This window comes from Bidens hawaiensis, unplaced genomic scaffold (genome assembly GCF_021521415.1).
Source record: "Bidens hawaiensis isolate Kalapana, Puna unplaced genomic scaffold, B.hawaiensis_p1.1 tig00035135_1, whole genome shotgun sequence".
NCBI lineage: Eukaryota > Viridiplantae > Streptophyta > Magnoliopsida > Asterales > Asteraceae > Bidens > Bidens hawaiensis.
The window spans coordinates 83848-104009 of NW_027496124.1; the positions used below are offsets into that span (position 1 = coordinate 83848).

At 36.0% G+C, this 20162-nt stretch overlaps 2 protein-coding genes across 2 annotated transcripts; both read left to right on the plus strand.

Annotated features, from left to right (window-relative positions):
• The first annotated feature begins 2216 nt into the window (after nucleotides 1–2216).
• LOC143587102 (uncharacterized) lies at nucleotides 2217–3377 on the plus strand. Its single transcript, XM_077068493.1, has 3 exons — nucleotides 2217–2424; nucleotides 2498–3061; nucleotides 3151–3377. The coding sequence occupies exons 1-3, from the start codon at nucleotides 2217–2219 to the stop codon at nucleotides 3375–3377; spliced, it is 999 nt and encodes a 332-aa protein (XP_076924608.1).
• A 24-nt stretch (nucleotides 3378–3401) lies between these two features.
• Nucleotides 3402–4424, plus strand: LOC143587103 (uncharacterized). The gene has a single exon (XM_077068494.1). The coding sequence runs from the start codon at nucleotides 3402–3404 to the stop codon at nucleotides 4422–4424; it is 1023 nt and encodes a 340-aa protein (XP_076924609.1).
• Nucleotides 4425–20162: the final 15738 nt, after the last annotated feature.

Consider the following 20162-nt stretch of genomic DNA (forward strand, 5'->3'; position numbering starts at 1 on the left):
CAGTGACAAGTAATTTTAACCCGGTAAGGGTCAGTGTTTGTAATAAAAGATCCAAATCGTCCTCCGTATCAGCATAGCACATTACCATATGCTTGCATGGAGTATCGAAAATCTACACAATAGTATCATACTATCCTTGTCTAACCGAGCACAACATTATAACAATCATGAATAGTTCACAACTTGCACAACAATTGTCAAATTTAGTCCTTTGACTTTTAAAAGTTGATAAAAATGTCTTCTCCAGCTTCGTATTATGCGTTAGCTTCACAGAATGCCACACCCCAACCTAAGGCGGAAATGGCTGGGGAGTGATCTGATTGCTCACAGCTCGAAGATACTATCATAATATAAATGTGACAATATCTATTTACTTATTTTATTTCAAATGTACACACAATATCCAGATACAACAAAACAGTTCAAATAAATATGTACACCAAATTTAAATTCATGTTTGTCTCTATTAAAAACCCTAAGGTCTTTCTAAGTGTCCATGCTTCAACTTCAAATCAATAACAACCTGCATATGCATAGAAAACAAAGTTTGTCAACAACACATGTTGAGTGAGTTTATCACCAGTTTTGCAATAAAAAAATGTTAATATAATAAATAAAAGAAATAAGCAAAACGTAATAAATGCGGTAATGAAATCAAACCATGAGCAAATAAGTTATCGATTAAACCATTGCCAAGCGAATAGGGCGTTGGTCAATAATAATGAGAACCCAATACATGGGGATATGATGGACCTATCCGAATATAAATGCGCACATACGCAAGTAAGCACATAACACGTATATTTGATTAATCACAAACAATTATCCGTTTGCTATTGTTTGATATATATATATATATATATATATATGTAATATGATATACGCATATGTCCCTAAAATGTTTTAGAAAACTGAGTAAAATAGGGGAATGACAAAACTTACCTTAGATAGAAGGCAAGTGATTATCAATATAATAAACGAACTACGATTTAAACGAGTCATCCACTAAAGCGTCGGATGAGATAACAATCAGAACTTGAAACTTTGAGATATGATAATATAAGTAAACAACCTTAATGCCGCTGGAATCGATCTAAACGGACGTCTAGAACTCCGGTAATGTTAAATTAAAGATTTAAGCGAGCTGGTACTGACCAAAATCCGAACAGTGAGTCGGAAGTCGGGTTTTGGTCAGTAGCCTTAAAATTTCTATAGGACAATAAAAGTCTTCTGTACCGAACGTTGAATCCCACCAAAAGTATGAGAAAACGTAAAGTCAAAATTGTTGACTATTTTTCCCTTTAACGGGTTTTAAACGAATTGACCAGTCAACACCCTTCAACCACCGAAATTGATTGAAGTTTATTGACTAAGGAATATATATGAATGCTTTCTTAGTTTACAACTTACCCAAAAAGTGAAAGGATCAAGAGAAACGATGAGTCAAAGGTCCACACGTATGCAAAGTCAACCATTTATTAGCGTATCTTCAACAATAAATCAAAACCGAAGAAGATGATAAGGGTGGAGGTAGGTGACGGCTGGAGGGTGTTTATTTAGGGTTTAGGGAAGTTTATGGTAGGAGAAATAAGGGTTGTTTATATAGGAAACACTAAAACGAACTAATTATGGTTATTTACTCGTTTAAGCAACCGAATAAGCATTTAATGACCGAATCAATGAAATAATCTGTAGATTTTGTGATTGATCAAGGGGTTATGTATATGGACATTTTATTTATTTATATTAGTTTTCTTGGACCTTAATTCACTCGATTTATGCCAAAAATAAGCGATTTAGATACCAAAAACGAATTAGGAAACAAAATAATCAATTAATGATAAAATTGGGTATAATAACTTAAAGATTTCGGTATATACAACAATAAAATGAAATTCAAATGTTTTATAACATTAGTTGACATATCTTGGAGCTTAAGTTTTGTTAATTTAATCGAAAATAGGAAAGAATTAGCAAAACTAGTCCCTGTAGTTCCCGAAAATGCGATTTTTAGCCGTTTTAAGCGATTTTAAAGGTTTCTAAGGGCTATTTGGCATAACTTAAAGTTATGAAATTCTAAAATTAGTTAAACCAAGTTTAATACCAATAAATACAAGTTTTAAATAGTTTGAAAGATCCAAATTACGTTCCCGAATCGGTTTGAACTTATACGAATATAAATACGAAAAATCGGAGATGTTACACAGAACGCGTTAATGCAGAAAATGCTTACAATGGACAATGAAATTAGATCTCACAATAAGTATCCTAAGCTGCTTAAACTGTTTGATTTTGCGATATGGGAACCGAGGTTCAGATCACATTTGGGTTCTCTTCATCCCGAATGTGTTCGTCATTTAGATGTTGAATACCTGCCACCGCAAGTCGGAAACGCGACTATTAGATATTCTGAAAAATTATTCAGCATGGCGTATTTTTGGATATGATGTTCATTACAGAATGCCTTCTGTTACCTGACTGCCTTTTCATCTTCCAGGACAAGAACATGTAGTTTATGGTGCGGACGATGATCTTGATAATGTCTTGGACAAAGCTGAAAGTGTCTCCTCTTCCATGTTTAATGGTTGGATGGAGTGCAACAAAAATCATGATAAAGCGCGTAAATTGACTTATGTTGAATTCCCTACTGAATTTGTTTGGCATCTAACAACTCGTCGTTGGGAACCAAGGAAGTCGGAATTTTCCTTAGGTAGAATTCATGCCGTGTCTCCTGCTGCTAGAGAAGCGTACTTCTTACGAATTCTTTTAAACAGAGTTAAAGGTCCTAAATACTTTGAAGAAATTCACACTGTTAACGGTCGTGTTCAACCTTCGTTTAGAGACGCTTGCTACGCTCTTGGATTATTAGAAGACGATCAGGAATACATTGAGGCAATTGATAAGGCAAGCCATTCATCGTTGGGTCACGCACTGCGCACGTTGTTCGCTACAATGTTGTCAACTGACAGCCTTTCTAGACCAGATCATGTCTGGATAAATACTTGGAAATGGCTTTCTGATAACATTCTGTACAACCAACGACGTCTTTTAAAGTCGCCAGGTACCAGTGTATTTCAAGTGAGTTTTACAAGCTGTATATTTATATATATAGTCAATAATATTACCCAATTGTTTTTTCAACTTTCACAGAGTTATCGCTAACTGAAGATCAAATCAAGCAGCTCACTCTATTTGAGATTGAAAAAATCTTGCTACGCGACAACTCAAGCTTAAGAAAATATACGACCATGCCTTTCCCTAACGACGAGTACATATCTATTGCATCTAATATTTTGATTCACGAAGAGTTGTCATACGATCAAAACTTGCTAAAAGTAGAGTTCCAAACTCTATTTGATTCAATTACTCATGAGTAGAAAAATATTTTTGATCGTATAATGATGGTTGTTCATCAGAATAGAGGGGGTGTGTTCTTCGTATATGGTTATGGTGGAAGAGGGAAAACATACTTATGGAAGACCTTGTCAACTGCCATAAGATCAAAAGGCGAAATCGTCCTAACTGTTGCTTCAAGTGGAATTGCTTTGCTATTATTAACCGGAGGTCGCACAGCACATTCTAGGTTTCATATTCCTATAAATCTGAACGAGGATTCTATTTGCTACATGGATCCAGGTACAGACGAGGCACAATTATTAGAAAAAACCAGATTAATAATCTGGGACAAAGCTCCAATGGCTCACAAACATGGCTTCCAGGCTCTTGACAGGTCTTTAAAAGATGTCTTGTCTTTTAATTTGCTATTTGGTGGAAAAGTTGTTGTATTTGGTGGAGACTTTCGACAAATCCTACCTGTAGTTCAAAAAGGCACTAGACAAGACATAGTAAACGCCTCTCTATGTTCTTCTTACATTTGGAGTGAATGTAGTGTCTTGAGATTAACCAAAAACCTAAGGTTAATTATGGGTAGGCCAGGGTCTGATGTTGAAGAAACCAAATTATTTGCAAAATGGTCTTTAGATATAGGTGAAGGTAATGTTGGAGGTCCTAATGATGGTGTTGCAACGATAGATATACCTGACGATCTGCTTATAAAAGATTTTGTGGATCCTCTATCTAAACTTTTTGACTTTGTGTATCCTGATATTCTACAGAATTACGAGAAGCAACATTACTTTCAGGATAGAGCCATACTTGCACCAACAAATGAAATTGTTGATGAGATTAATGACAGTTTGCTCAAGTTTTTTCCAGGTGATGAAGTTGAGTACTTAAGTTCGGATACCATATGTAGTTCAGAATATATCAATGACATGATTGATGCGGCTTTATACTCGCCTGAACTGCTTAATGGTCTAAGAATATCCGGACTACCAAACCACAAGCTTGTGCTAAAAGTTGGTGTTCCTGTTATGCTCCTTAGAAATATTAACCAGAAAGAAGGCTTATGTAACGGTATTTGACTACAAATTATATCTTTGGGTACTCGTGTAGTTGAAGCAAAAATTATTTTTGGAACTAACATTGGACATACAGTTTTGATACATAGATCACCACTGACTCCAACAGACAACAAAATAGCATATAAATTTCAAAGACGACAGTTTCCCTTTGCAGTATGTTTTGCGATGACCATAAACAAAAGCCAAGGTCAATAATTATCTAGGGTTGGTTTGTACTTGAAAGAACCCGTGTTCTCACATGGACAGCTATACGTCGCCTTTTCAAGAGTTACAAGCAGGTTTGGGCTCAAGATTCTAATTCTTGATAAACAAAGTAATTTGACGAATACAACCACAAATGTGGTGTACAAGGAATTTTTTTCTTATTTGTAAACTCATTACGTAATGTTTTTTCTTTGAAATCCTGTAATTTTAATGAAAGTTGTAATTGTATTAACAATGTATGATAATTGTGTTATTAATTATATGTTATTTAACGTTTAAATATTGTTATTTTCAATAATTCCCCGTGTAATACACGGGTCTCAAACTAATATATATATATATATATATATATATATATATATATATATATATATATATATATATATATATATATATATATATATATAATATGATATACGCACATGTCCCTAAAACGTTTTAGAAAACTGAGTAAAATAGGTAATGACAAAACACACCTTAGATGGAAGGCAAGTGATTAATAAATATGATAAACGAACTACGATTTAAACGAGTCATCCACTAACGCGTCGGATGAGATAACAATCAGAACTTGAAACTTTGAGATATGATAATATAAGTAAAAACAAGCTTAATGCCGCTAGAATCGATCCAAACGGATGGCTAGAACTCCGGTTATGTTAAATTAAAGATTTAAGCGAGCTGGTACTGACCGAGTCGGAAGTCAAGTTTTGGTCAGTAGCCTTAAAAATTCTATACAAGAATAAAAGTCTTCTGGACCGAACGTTGAATCTCACCAGAAGTATGAGAAAACGTAAAGTTAAACTTGTTGACTATTTTGCCCTTTAACGGGTTTTAAACGAATTGACCAGTCAACACCCTTTAACCAACGAAATTGATTGAAGTTTATTGACTAGGGAATATATATGAACGATTTCTTAGTTTACAACTTACCCAGAAAGTGAAAGGATCAAGAGAAACGACGAGTCAAAGGTCCACACGTATGCAGAGTCAACCATTTATTAGCGTATCTTCAACAATAAATCAAAAACCGAAGAATATGATGAAGGGTAGAGGCAGGTGACGGCTGGAGGGTGTTTATTTAGGGTTTATGGAAGTTTATGGTAGGAGAAATAAGGGTTGTTTATATAGGAAACACTAAAACGAACTAATTATGGTTATTTACTCGTTTAAGCAACCGAATAAGCATTTAATGACCGAATCAATGAAATAATTTGTAGATTTTGTGATTGATCAAGAGGTTATGTATATGGACATGTATTTTATTTATATTAGTTTTCTTGGACCTTAATTCACTCGATTTATGCCAAAAATAAGCGATTTAGATACCAAAAACGAATTAGAAAACAAAATAATCAATTAATGATAAAATTGGGTATAATAACTTAAAGATTTTGGTTTATACAACAATAAAAATTGAAATGTTTTATAACATTAGTTGACATATCTTGGAGTTTAAGTTTTGTTAATTTAATCGAAAATAGGAAAGAATTAGCAAAACTAGTCCCTGTAGTTCCCGAAAATGCGATTTTTAGCCGTTTTAAGCGATTTTAAAGGTTTTTAAGGGCTATTTGGCATAACTTAAAGTTATGATATTCTAAAATTAGTTAAACCATGTTAAATACCAATAAATACAAGTTTTAAAGATCCAACTTACGTTCGCGAATCGGTTTAAACTTATACGAATATAAATACGAAAAATCGGAGATGTTACACAGAACACGTTAATGCAGCAAATGCTTACAATGGACAATGAAATTGGGTCTCACAATAAGTAACCTAAGCTGCTTAAACTATCTGACTTTGTGAGATGGGAACCGAGGTTCAGATCACATTTGGGTTCTCTTCATCCCGAATGTGTTCGTCATTTGGATGTTGAATACCTGCCACTGCAAGTTGGAAGCGCGACTACTAGATATTCTGACAAATTATTCATCATGTATGAGGCATATGGAAGAAAATAGATGGACAATGAGACGAAAGCTTATTCGACATTGACAATGGCATTACCTGAAAACATCTTTCATTAATTCAGTCACATCAAGCCATGTGCAACTCTATTTGCCCAATTGAAGACTCGAAGCTTGGGTAATACACTTGAGAGCAAGAAAATGATGGTGAAGTTTCAATTTTGAAACTTTACTTTGCTCAAGAACGAGACCATTGAGGAGATGATTAATAGGTTCTGTCATCTGATTGCTGAGATGCCAACGGTTAAATTAGAACCGAGCGAGGTGGACAAGATCGATACATTGAAGAACGCGTTGCCTGCAACGTATTCCACATTCTTACTTGTATTAAAGGAGAATAGCTATTTCAGAAATGAAAATCTGTGCCGTATTTATCCTTAATGTAATGTTACAATGCCAGATTCTCTCTAGGCCTAATGTATTCATCATAATATATCGATCAATCTTTAACGTGTTTACATATTGACGTATCCTATTGCGACTAGATCTCGACCTGTTATATCGGATTATAATGTATTTTCAGTAACCTCAGTTGATAGACATACAGTTAAGACACCGAAGGCTTTTTGATCTTCAAGGATTAATTTCTTATCCTCTTCTCCGTATGTGTAACACTCGTCAAATGTCAAACCCGAAAACCCGACCCATTTAATTGCAACCCAAAAACTGCTTTTGATCGATTTTAATGTTTTTATACAAGGCTTAAAAGTGCAACATCCTTATTCAGTTTTTTTAGCCTAATTTGTAAAAAATAAAGTCTTATTCAAAAAGATTAGTATAATGATAATACCGATGTATAATAAAATCATATTTATTAGTTGAAGTCGTTATTTTGAATCTTAAAAATATAATATACTGAGTTATGAATTTTTGCTTTGTTAAGAAAACTTGAGATGAAATGTAAGTAAAAATAAAATAAAATGAAACTTTTATATCTTTCTGTTTATTTACGATCCATGATTCCGGGATTTCTTTTTCTAATTTTAGTAAAAATAAAATGAAATTTAAAGTTAATTGTTAAAATGGAAGTTACTATTTTTATAAAGAAAAATCAACATCAAATTAGTTTAAAAATATATACGTTTATATAAAATGCATGCTTATGCATTGGTTGAATTTCAAAACATTAATATTCTAATTTAATGAAAATAAATTTAGTTAAAGTAAATCGGAGATTTCCATATTTTGGTCACCGAGGTCTTCTAATATAAAATGACTGCAAGTATATTTTCTACGAAACCTTAGTCTCATATCAAGTCGTGAAACACCAACTGCTTTATCCTTCTAAAATTTTCCTTTGGCTCTCAACTTTATAGAGTTCTGTTATGTTCTATACATCAAATAGGCATCAAAGAAAAGTGTTGATTTAATTTTGTACGGTTAAGGTACGACAACTTATTAATGTTACTTTAATCGTCTTGAGAATTTATTGAGTGTTAATTTATAGCATAGTTATTTATTGACTTATATGGATCATTGATCTTCGGAATGATTTTTGAATTATTTTGAATTGACGTATTGTGTTTTTGGCCCCTAATGCGATGGATGCTTTTGGGATTGCATGTCGTTATGTGTTTTGACATGTTTTGATTGTTTGGCCTATTTTACGAGTTTTGCCATCCTTTTTATCCTCTTTATTTTTAAGTACTGTTATTATCATTTAAACTTCATATTTTAAAAAATATTACTTTACTCGTTTAATGAAACGAACACCGTTAAACTTTCAAAATAAATTCTCGTTTAATGTTTCCGCTTATATTTATAAATATATAATTAAATTATATTTTTTAGATTTAAAAACCTAATATAGTTTTAAAGGACAACTAAGCTAAAAAAGTAGTTTTATTGATCTAATATACCGATCGCCACTAAACTTTCAAATCAAGTTTTTCGTTTAACATATGATATTTTTTTTTTAGTAATTTTTTAAAAAGAAACCTTAAGGTATTTAAATCGTTCATGCTTTTAATAAGATATATTTAACGACTTATCGATCCCAAATCCGTTATAAACCCATCATGTCATGTCTTTGTCGTTTATGACGTAGATTATTTATTTTAATTGTACCCTTAAAATTAGGACTTATCGTCGGAGCTTCCCGTGGAACTAACTAATCCACTTTGCCGTCTTCTCGTCACCGTCTACCTTATTTTAAGGTAGGTATTTCACATCCCCCTTTTTACCATTTTATATTTTGGGGGCGTTATGCGTTCTCAACTCAATCATTTTATTTCACTAAAATTCCATTATTTGTGTTATATGATATTGCTCAATTAGTTGCGTGCAAACGTGACTATGTGTTTTATTTTATGTTTTGGTGGTTGGCATCTCATCCTTATCCTCATTAGTATGATCATACGCCGTCAGAGTAGCTCGTTATCTATGTGATTCGAGTGAAAAGACAATTTTTATATTTATTGTTATGCTAGTTGTAGTAGTTCATATTTATCGCAAGGAATTGTCATTTTCAATCTAAGACCCCGAATCTCGGGAATCCTATAGTTGGCGATCATACACGAAACTTACAAAATTCTTAAACCCAAAACAATTCATTTCATTTCGAAAACCATTTCAGAGTATAATTCAGTGGAAAATCATAATTATTAAAACAAGTTCCTAAAACCCGGGAATTATGCCCAAAACCAAACTTCAATCTATTTAATAAAACTTTAAAAGAAAAGTGTTCATCATTAAAACTTCCGACTAAGTATGCCCTCCATCGTCCAAGTAGCCTCGTGCACGTCCAAGCGGAAACGCATACTCCTCCTAACCTGAAACTCAAACTAACATGCACACAAAGTTAGCTTGAGCTGAGTGAGTTCAAGTTTTAATAATTGACATCTAAAATAATAATAGTCATAATCATTCCAAGAGTTTTAAAAATAAAACAGGTTACAACAGTTAGGCCATCATCAATAATAAGTAATCATCCTTGTATATGTATATAAACATCCTTATAATCATATATGAACATCCTTATAATTATATATAAACATACTTATAATTATATATAAACATCCTTATAAGTATATATGAACATACTTATAATTATATATAAACATCCTTGTAAGTATATATGAACATACTTATAATTATATATAAACATCCTTATAATTATATATAAACATCCTTATAATTATATACCTACATATACTTCATCCAAGTAATAACATCATGGTCGAGCACACGTACAACCCAAACACGTAACATCTCATCCAACGTATGCAAACACAAAGTAGGCATACGTAACATCCATAGTCGATAACGACTACTAACATCGCCAAATACTGGCCATACAATAACACATACATACATACGATAATATCATCTCAAGGCCTACCCTATACAAGTAAGCCCATCCAAAATAATTTTAAACAATTCATCAAACAAAATCGCTTAGGTGTGCATGCTAGCCCAAAACTTAAAAAGAGTTAAAAGGGGCATCATGAACTCAACTGACACAAGACACGTATTCACCACGAGCCAGATGATCCCTAAGTAATCCCAAAACTCAAACACCTGTCGGTTTACATATAACATTACAATCAACATCGAAATGACTTGTTTATCCTACGAGACGTTCTAACATGGTTCGAGTTACCTAAACCCTCGACCTCATCAAACTAAATCACAACAGCCCCCAAGGCCTCACATTCACCAAAACGACCCTTAGGTACTCCCGGGAATAAAGAATTCCCAATTTGCCCCCGGAAGCACTAGGTGACACTAACACGCGCGTTTAAGAGTCGTTTAGGCCGTTAACATCCAACTCAGCCCCGTGTGGACCCAATATGATAAAATCACAGCCAACAAGTCCACACGACGCTACACGAGTCAAATGGGTCGGTAACTCACAAGTACAATGCACCAACTACTCAATAAACGCAATTGCGCGTTGTACCGACCCGTTGGAGTAACCGACAACCAATTCAGCCCCATAACTTATAAAAATGATTTTTCAACAGTTCGTACATCAAACCAAGTTCCCCCGAGCTGAATTGGTCGTTAATCACTTCCACCCTCACGTTAAACGCATCAAACTACAATTCTAGTCAACCGAACACTAACAATCAAGCTACAACTAGTTGACCAATCTAACGAACACCAATGAACATGATTTTTAAGTATGATATACGGGACATACCTAGGAAGATTGTGGTGCAAAAACTCACTTCAAACAGCCCCGACAAGATGTAACATCCCGAAATTTCCAAAATGATATTAATTATATTACTTAATAATGGAGGGAAAGTTTACTCGGGTTATCGGGAAATAAATAAATAGAGTAGGAGTTGGTATGGGTCGGGCTAGTGTTGGGTAATGGATATGGGTTATGGACTTGGATTAATGGAGATGGGTTAAATGAGAATGGGCCTTAGGTCCATGGGATTTAAGGGATATAAATATCCCCTAAACCCTAAACTATCACTCATTTCATCCTATCCTCTAACACTCCAAAACACACACACCACACACCAACACCGCCGGCCGAGGGAAGAACCGAGCCAGATCCGAGAGAGAGTGAGGGTTAGTTGTGATTAAACAAGTAAACGAGATCCAAACAAGCTCAAAAAGGTATGATTCTTGATCTTTGAAGTTTAAAGATCCAAGCTTTATAGTGTATAAACGACCGGAAACGGTTGGGGAACGTAGTGGGTGATGTTAAACCATAACAAGGGTGTTAAAATCGCCAAAATGATTGATGAAAACCAAAACAGCGGCGGAATTGGGCAACTTCGCCTGCAACTGGGCAACTTCGCCTTCAAAGCGATAACTTCGCCTTCAAAGCGATAACTTCGCCTTCAAAGCGATAACTTCGCCTGAGGCCAAGTTCGCCTGATGAACTTCGCCTAAAGCCAAGTTCGCCTGATGAACTTCGCCTAAAGCCAAGTTCGCCTGATGACAACTTCGCCTAAAGCTAAGTTCGCCTAAGGTTTAACTTCGCCTAAAGCTAAGTTCGCCTAAGGTTTAACTTCGCCTAAAGCTAAGTTCGCCTAAGGTTTAACTTCGCCTAAAGCCAAGTTCGCCTAAGGTTTAACTTCGCCTAAAGCCAAGTTCGCCTAAGGTTTAACTTCGCCTAAAGCCAAGTTCACCTAAGGTTTAACTTCGCCTAAAGCTAAGTTCGCCTAAGGTTTAACTTCGCCTAAAGCCGAGTTCGATTAGGAAATAAGTTAAAAACGATAAGTAAAAGTATGCTAATACTAGGCCACCAGATTGGATCAGGCGAGTATTGATACGTGTAACTTATACAGTCAGCCGAGCTCAGTTAAAGAAGGGATTTACAGCTATCATAGGAAGAAGCAGAGTTCAGGTGAGTTTCTAGCCCCATTCCTTGTTATGTTTTCGGGGCTGTGTGCATACTCGATGTGTTGTTAATACATTTATCCTAAGTGATAAGTGTATGTCATATGTGATATGTGTGATAGATATGAATGATTGCTTGTCGGTACGCGAACGATCTTCGGATATTGCGCGTACTGTCAGGTTAAAAATAAAGGTACGAATATTATATATCGAAGATGTATGAATATTTCAAATGAATACTTGTCGGGGCGTGAACGATCTTCGGATATTGCACGTATTGACAAGGGGTATGGTTGTTAAATGAATGATGTAAAGAACGCCTAGAGTGTTCTTATGTTATAATGTAATTATTGTGTATGTGAAGTATGTGTATATAGGTACGCGAATGACATGTGAGCTCTACGTTCGACATAGTAAGTTAGGATGGAAAATCCCTCTAGCTTCTGTCGGACATAGACTCGGCTGGTGATGGCGTAGTTAAGGACTGCGAGCCTTATACGTGATGTAGATGATAGATGTAAACGTAGATAAGGACTGCGGACCTTATACGTAACGTAGATAAGGACTGCGGACCTTATACGTAATGTAGATAGGCGTCAGCACAGGAAAGGACTGTGGACCTTACACGTGCTATATTTCAGCATAGGAAAGGACTGTGAACCTTATACGTGCTGTATTTGTAGCATAGGGGAGGACTGCGGACCTCGTACGTGCTATGAATTAGGTTGCAACATAGGGAAGGACTGTGGACTTTGTACGTGTTGTGGATGTATTTCAGCATAGGAAAGGACTGTGGACCTTATACGTGCTGTAATTGTAGCATATGGGAGGACTGCGGACCTCGTACGTGCTATGAATTAGGTTGCAACATAGGGAAGGACTGTGGACCTTGTACGTGTTGTGGATGTATGATGGTATAGGGAAGGACCGCGGACCTTGTACGTACCATAAATGGTGAACATAGGTAAGGACTGCGGACCTTTTACGTGTTCACGACCTTGAGTACAGGTATAGACGGCGGACTATGAACGTACTCTCGGTAGACTGAGGTTAGTGATTTTAGATATGTATGTATGTATGGTAGCAAGTATGTACGTAGAACAGAAGGGTAACTAGTGAAGTATGGATATGTATCTACGGATATGTATGTATGTGTATGTATTGTATGGCGTTCGATTAACTAGAACTCACTCAGCGTAGCTGACTTTTAGTATGCACGCAGGTGAGTAGGATGAGGCAGCTCGCTTGAGGAGACACGTGGCACTGAATAAGAGGCTGGCATCGGAAGACTCAAGACGTTTAAGTTTAATGTTTCGTTAATTTTGAAAGACAAAATGATGTTTTAAGACAAGACGTGTTTTGTTATGAAATGTTTTATGAAAGTTTCTATATTCCGCGAAAGTTTTAATGAACTCTGATTTGTAAGAACTGTGTTTATGAGTAAATCCGACGCTAAAGTAAGGCTACCGGGTTCGGGGCCTTACACAAGAACACAATTGAACATCCACCGGTTAAGCCTAAAACGAACCTATCGATCAATAACAAGTAAAACGTGCAGATTTTAGCATGTGAAGATTCATTTAATTACATAGGATAACCTATGAAATAAATTATTAAATTTTTACCAGACTTTAATAAATGTCTTAGGTTTATAAAAATATTTTTATTATATTTTTCTAGTGGACGCAAAAATTATAAAAATTTCTCCAACATAGCAAGGTACGTTCAGCTATTTCAGTGCGCAACAAAATGGTTTTATTTTTATAAAATTCATTACCAAACCAAATTAAACGATTCCAATTGGGTTTGATTCTTAACTCAAAATATTAAGTTCCAGAAGTGAAACCAACTAATTTGGACTTGTTGAAAAAGAGTTATGATGTCGAGAAAACAGACCAAAATCCATCATCCCGCATCAGCTTTGACACTCGATCTTATAAATTCATAAAAACCATTCAAATTCCGTCCAAAAATTACATATTATACCTTTCTGGAAACTAGACTCAAATTAGAACATCATGGAAACAAGAATCGATCAAAAACAATGGATTATCATCGCGTTACAGACCCTACAATAAACGTATACGAATTTGTCAGCAAACTGTTATCATCAAAAATCAACTCTAACGTGTTCGATAACGGGTTTAATGGTGAAAAAGACTTGCATGGACGTTAGACTAACCTTGAATTGAAGTTTTACGCTCAAACCTTGGCTGCAAAAAGGAAAATCGGAGGGTGGGTGGCTGTGTTCTTGCCGATCGGACAAGGGAATGGGGTGGGGGGGTTAGGGTTTTATGTTTTGTGTTATAATATAAATATTTCATCCTATCCCCTCCAAGTTTGAATGATATGGCAACTTGAAAGAAAAGATTAAATAACTTAACATACCGGGAAGATGATAGGCTCAACGAAATATGCCGGATAACTCCCGAGAAGTATACATACTTTACATGCCTTAAATCTGTAAACCGAAAATTAACGGGCGTTACATTCAAAATTATATGTATTCAAAAAACAGTGAGTACTTGCTCAACTTTATGTTAACAACCTATATATTTTCATGCATGTCGTAGGTAGCTATATTGGATGAAGCAAGAGATTAAAGAGTAGATTGGACTTTAGGTTGCATAAGTAATAAAGACTAATTTTGTTCTTATTTATTTAAGTTGTAATGTTTATTTAATTCGAGACAATGTTTGTGTTTTTGCGTACTTGAATTATATGAAATAAATAATTTAGATATTGACACGTATATTTACTTTAGTGTCTTTTGAGCTATGATACAATTATGTCGTGTCCCGGCATATTCCGCCTTAGGTTGGGGTGTGACAGATTGGTATCAGAGCCGAAGGCTATAAGATAGGTGGTTAGACGTAATAACCTAGTAGCATTTTTAGGGTCCCTATACGTGTTCCTATACGTGCACCTTACTTGTTTAAATTTTTGTACATAGCTTAATTTATTTAAATTGTTTATTATATACAAATATACACGAAAACACACACTTATTCTGAGGCTATGCCTCAAAATCATTTTTTTTCAAATTTTTAGGACGATTTTTAATCGGGAAATTCCTTAAGAATTCCTACCTTTTACTTCCTCTCTTCTTGAGGATGATTCGTGTAACGGATACGTAGTAACTGTAAGGGGGACACACCTGTACTCCGATCCCTTGACACCAAGGCTTGCGAGCCTAAGGAAGTGCAATGCGCATACATCTCAATTAGCCGTGAGACTTGATTGCCTTCCTGGAGGGTGAGGTGTGAGTGTGAAACTTGTTAGGCCAAAGCGTATCACACCAAGCATTCACGAATCTACTACCCTCATTGTATCAATCCTGATCATGTGACGATCACATCCTTAATTTATAACCGAATTCATGGTGATACGTGGCTAAAATCGGTTTTTCGTATTGTGTTTTAGGTGAATAGTTGGGTGAAGTAAACAAATATGGGGTGGTTCCCGACGTACTTCAACCATCTATCTCAATACCCCTCAAAACTCAATTTTCATCGATTTTGTGGAGTTAATACATGAATATTTCAACAACTTTTATGTAGTTTTCGATATTTTCATTTTATTGAAAGTAACCATGGTGATACATGAAATCCTAACCAACAAATGAAACCTTATGTTTCAATGTTAAGTTATTTATTATTTTAATATATTTCAACAACTTTTATTTGGTTTTCGATATTTTCATTTTGTTGGAGGGAACCATGGTGATTCATGAAATCCTAACCAACAAATGAAACCTTATATTTCAATTTTAAGTTATATTATTATTTTATTTATTTTCCTCATAATGTTAACGATAATAAAAATTTGTTTCATTAGTGATGCACTTCTCAACCTCAACCAAAATCCCAAACTCAAATTGTTAAAAAAAATTCACAAATATTAATTTACACAAACCCGCATATTTACAATATTTACCCAAGTCTCATAAATTTTACACAATTTTACCCGCAGCATGGCTTCTCGCCTCATCAACCGTACTTGCCGCGTCGGCAACTCTGGCCGTAGCATGTCGTCTCGTATTACGAAGGGAATCGTGGAAGCCCTCTCAATACTCGTCACCAACTCCAAACTGTGAATGCCGCTAATGTTCCCACAAACTCTAATGCTTTCACTATCAAGCAATTCACCAATGCTAACCTGAACGATTACTTTGGGACTGAGGGTGCTACAACCCTTCTTCAATGGTTCGAGCACATGGAGAGTGTGTTCTTCCACTGTGCATGTCCGGATGACAAGAAGACCATGTATGCAACAAGTGTTTTCAAATCGAGTGCCTTTACTTGGTGGAATAGCAAAAAGAAAGACCTTGGGGCTAAGGTTGCTATGGCCTTGACATGGGATGATCTCAAGAAGCTCATGTTAGACCAATTCTGCCCGAAATATGAACTCCGGAAGTTGGAAGAAGAGTTTTGGAATTTGAAGCAAGAGGGAGGTGATCATACCGCCTCCAACGATCGGTTTCACGAATTGAGCCTCCTCATCCCGCATATGGTCACTCCCATGGAGCGCGCAACTGACAAGTACATCATGGGTTGCCGATGCAAATCCAAGATTCCGTCCTAAGTAGTGACACGAATGAACTTCATGATGCCATCACCCTAGCCGGTACCCTCACTTAAAACTACGTTAAGGTCGGGACCTTGATGCGGAAAAGTTCCAAGAAGCCCAATGATAAGCCCGCATCCGAGCCCGCTAAAGAGTCCAAGCCCGAATCCTTAAAGCCCGAATTCTCCAAACACAACCACAACCACAACTCATCTCATTACCGCAATAACAAACGAAAGCCCTACTCACAAAACTATGTCTTAGCTCAATCACAAGCCCAACAAGCCCCACCAACCAAGAAACCATACACCGGCCCACACCCAAATTGCAACACTTGCCAATGTCACCATCCGGCCCAATACACTTGCCGAGTGTGTACCAATTGCCACCAATTCGGCCACCTCACCCAATGTTGTCGAGAGCCTATGAAAACGCAACTCAACTCCCCTATTCCCCAACCCATCACTCAATCATTTCCCCAACCATGTGCCCTACCTTATGCTCCACCTCTCCCAACTATATGAGCCTGATATCATTGCGGTAGCCCAAACCATCTTCGCAACACACGTCCAAAACTTGTTTATCAAATTCAAACCTACCCAAGCCCAACCAATCAACTCCAAACATATCAAGCTCAAACTTTCCAACCCACCCCAAGCCCATCAAGCCGACCAAGCCCAACTATTACAAGCCCAACCCATCCAAGCTATTCAACCTCAACAAAACCAAGCCGAGCAAATCCAAACGAATCAAGCCAATCAGGGCATGCATGGACGTGTGTACTACACCAAGGCCAATGAATTGCAACTTAGGAATCATGGCACCACTCCACACTAGTCTTTATGCCCAAAGACCTACCTAACCCGAGAAGACAAACGCTGCAAGCAACATTTGATTTTATTATCCTTTTCGCATTTATTACTTTTGTTTTTGTTTTTCTCTTTTGAATAATGTCTCATTGTGTAAGATCTCGAATCCCGGGAATCCTACAGTTGGTAATTACGTCCACAAATTCACAAAAATTAAAAACCAAACAATTCACTTTGTATTTAAAATCAGTTCAGAGTAATCAACAGCGTAATAAATAACATCAAAATTTCCAAAAACCAGGAAAAGTACCCAAAACCAAAATTTAAATGCTTATAGTAATAAATTAAAAGAAACAGTTTGCATTATTAATTCTTCGACTAGATATGCCTTCAACCTCCCGAGTAACATCCAGCACGTCCAAGCCGTAGCATCCACTTCTAAACCTGAAACTCACACTAACATACACACAAAGTCAGCTTGAGCTGAGTGAGTTCAAGTTTTAATAATAGACATTTAAATAAATCATTCCAAGGGGTTAATTATAAAAAAGGGACTATAAAACATTCCAAGAGTTTAATTATAAAAACGGGATTATAAAACATTCTAAGAGTTTAAATATAAAAATGGGATTATAAAACATTCCCAGAGTTTAAATATAAAAACGGGACTATAAAACATTCCAAGAGTTTAAATATAAAGACGGGATTATAAAACATTCCCAGAGTTTAAATATAAAAACGGGACTATAAAACATTCCAAGAGTTTAAATATAATACGGGATGCGAACAGTTAGGCCATCATCAACACTAAGTATTCATACTTAGACATCTATATACATCCATATATTTATATCTCTATAAATACCATCCAAATAATAACATCAGGGTCGAGCACACGTACAACCCAAACACGTAACATCTCATCCAAGTAATAACATCAGGGTCAAGCACACGTACAACCCAAACACGTAACATCCGATGATGATCATGCCACACGAGCCTCCCCCCTCACGGGCTTTTCAGGGCCCGCCACAGGATTTGAGAACCTGAGTCGTATAGTTTGGCCCGGCCAAGATCACCATCCATCCGTATGCAAACACAAAGTAGGCATACACAATATCAGTAGTCGAAACGACTATAACATCGCCAAATATAGGCCAAACAATAATTTATATATATATATATATATATACACATACTATAACATTCCAAGGCCAACTATTTACTAGCAAGCCTATATAAAATAGTTTAAACGTTTCATCAGAAAAAATCGTTTAATACTAGGAATTAATACTAGGCCTAATAGCAACCTCGAGCCTAGACCACAAGTAATATGTATAACCTTAAGGTAATATAAGACCATAAACGAGTCTACAATATCCTAAGGCATAAAATATAGTTCACAAATAGTTTCATAAATGAACAAATATGAATAAGGCTATGTAATACTATCCAAATAGTTGTAACGAGTAAAATCGTGTAAAATTGTATTACGGTGTGCATGCTAGCCCAAAACTTAAAAACAGTTAAAAAGGGCATCATGAACTCACCTGAAACGAGCCACACAAACACCAAAGAGTTTGAGAACTTCAAAGCCAATCCATAGTTTACAAGCCTGTCGGATTGCACACAAAGATTACAAACTAAACGTACCGACTCGTTTATCCTACGAGACGTTCTAACATGATTTGATTGACCTAAAGCCTTGACATTACCACATTCAATTACATCAGCACCCGAGGCCATGTATTTACCAAAACCGCCCTTAGTTAATCCCGGGGACAAAGGGTTCCCAATTTACCCCCGAAAGTTGGTGACTTTATCGAATACGCGTGTTAACGGGTTGTTTATGCACTTAGATACCGACTCAGCCCCGTGTGGACCAAATTTAGTAAAATCACAGCCAACAAGTCCACATGACGCTACACGAGTTGGATGGGTCGGTAATTCGCAAGCACGATGCACAAATTACCAATAAACGCGAATTTGCGCCGTACCGACCCGTTTGAGTAACCGACAACCAATTCAGCCCCAATAACATAAAAATATAGTTTTTCATAGCCAACAAATCATACCGAGGCTACAACATCCGAAATGGTTGTTAATTCCCTCAAACAACGCGCTAGACGCAACAATTGACAAACTAGACAACCGAAACCTAGTTTTCACTTCATCAACAGTTCACCAATCTAACGAATGCCAAAACTCATGATACTAAAGTATATTACACTAGACATACCAAAGAAGAGGACGGAGCACGAACTTCAATTATAACAGCCCCGAAAGATGCGAGAAAGGGCAGCCACCGGTTAAGCCTAAAACGAACTTATCGATCAATAACGAATATAACATGCAGATTTTAGCATGCAAAGATGTATTTTATTACATAGGAAAAACATGGAATTAAATTATTAAATTTTTACCAGAGTTGTATAAATCTCTTGGGTATCTAAAAATATGTTTATTATATTTTTCCAATACACACAAAAATCATAAAAATTCCTCCAACACAGCAAGGTACGTGTAGCTATTTCAGTGCACAACAAAATGGTTTTATTTTTATAAAATCATTACCCAACCAAATTAAACGATTCCAATTGGGTTTGGTTCCTAACTCAAAATATTAACTTCCAGAAGTGGAACCAACCAATTTAGACTTGTCGAAAAAAGGTTATGATGTCGGGAAGACAGACCAGAATCCGTCATCCCGCATCAGCTTTGACACTCGATCTTATAAAATCATAAAAAGTATTCAAATCTCGTCCAAAAATTACGTATTATACCTTTTTGGAAACTAGACTCAAATTAGAACATGATGGAAATAAGAATAGATGAAAAACAATGGGTTATCATCGCGTTACAGGCCCTACAATAAACGAGTACGA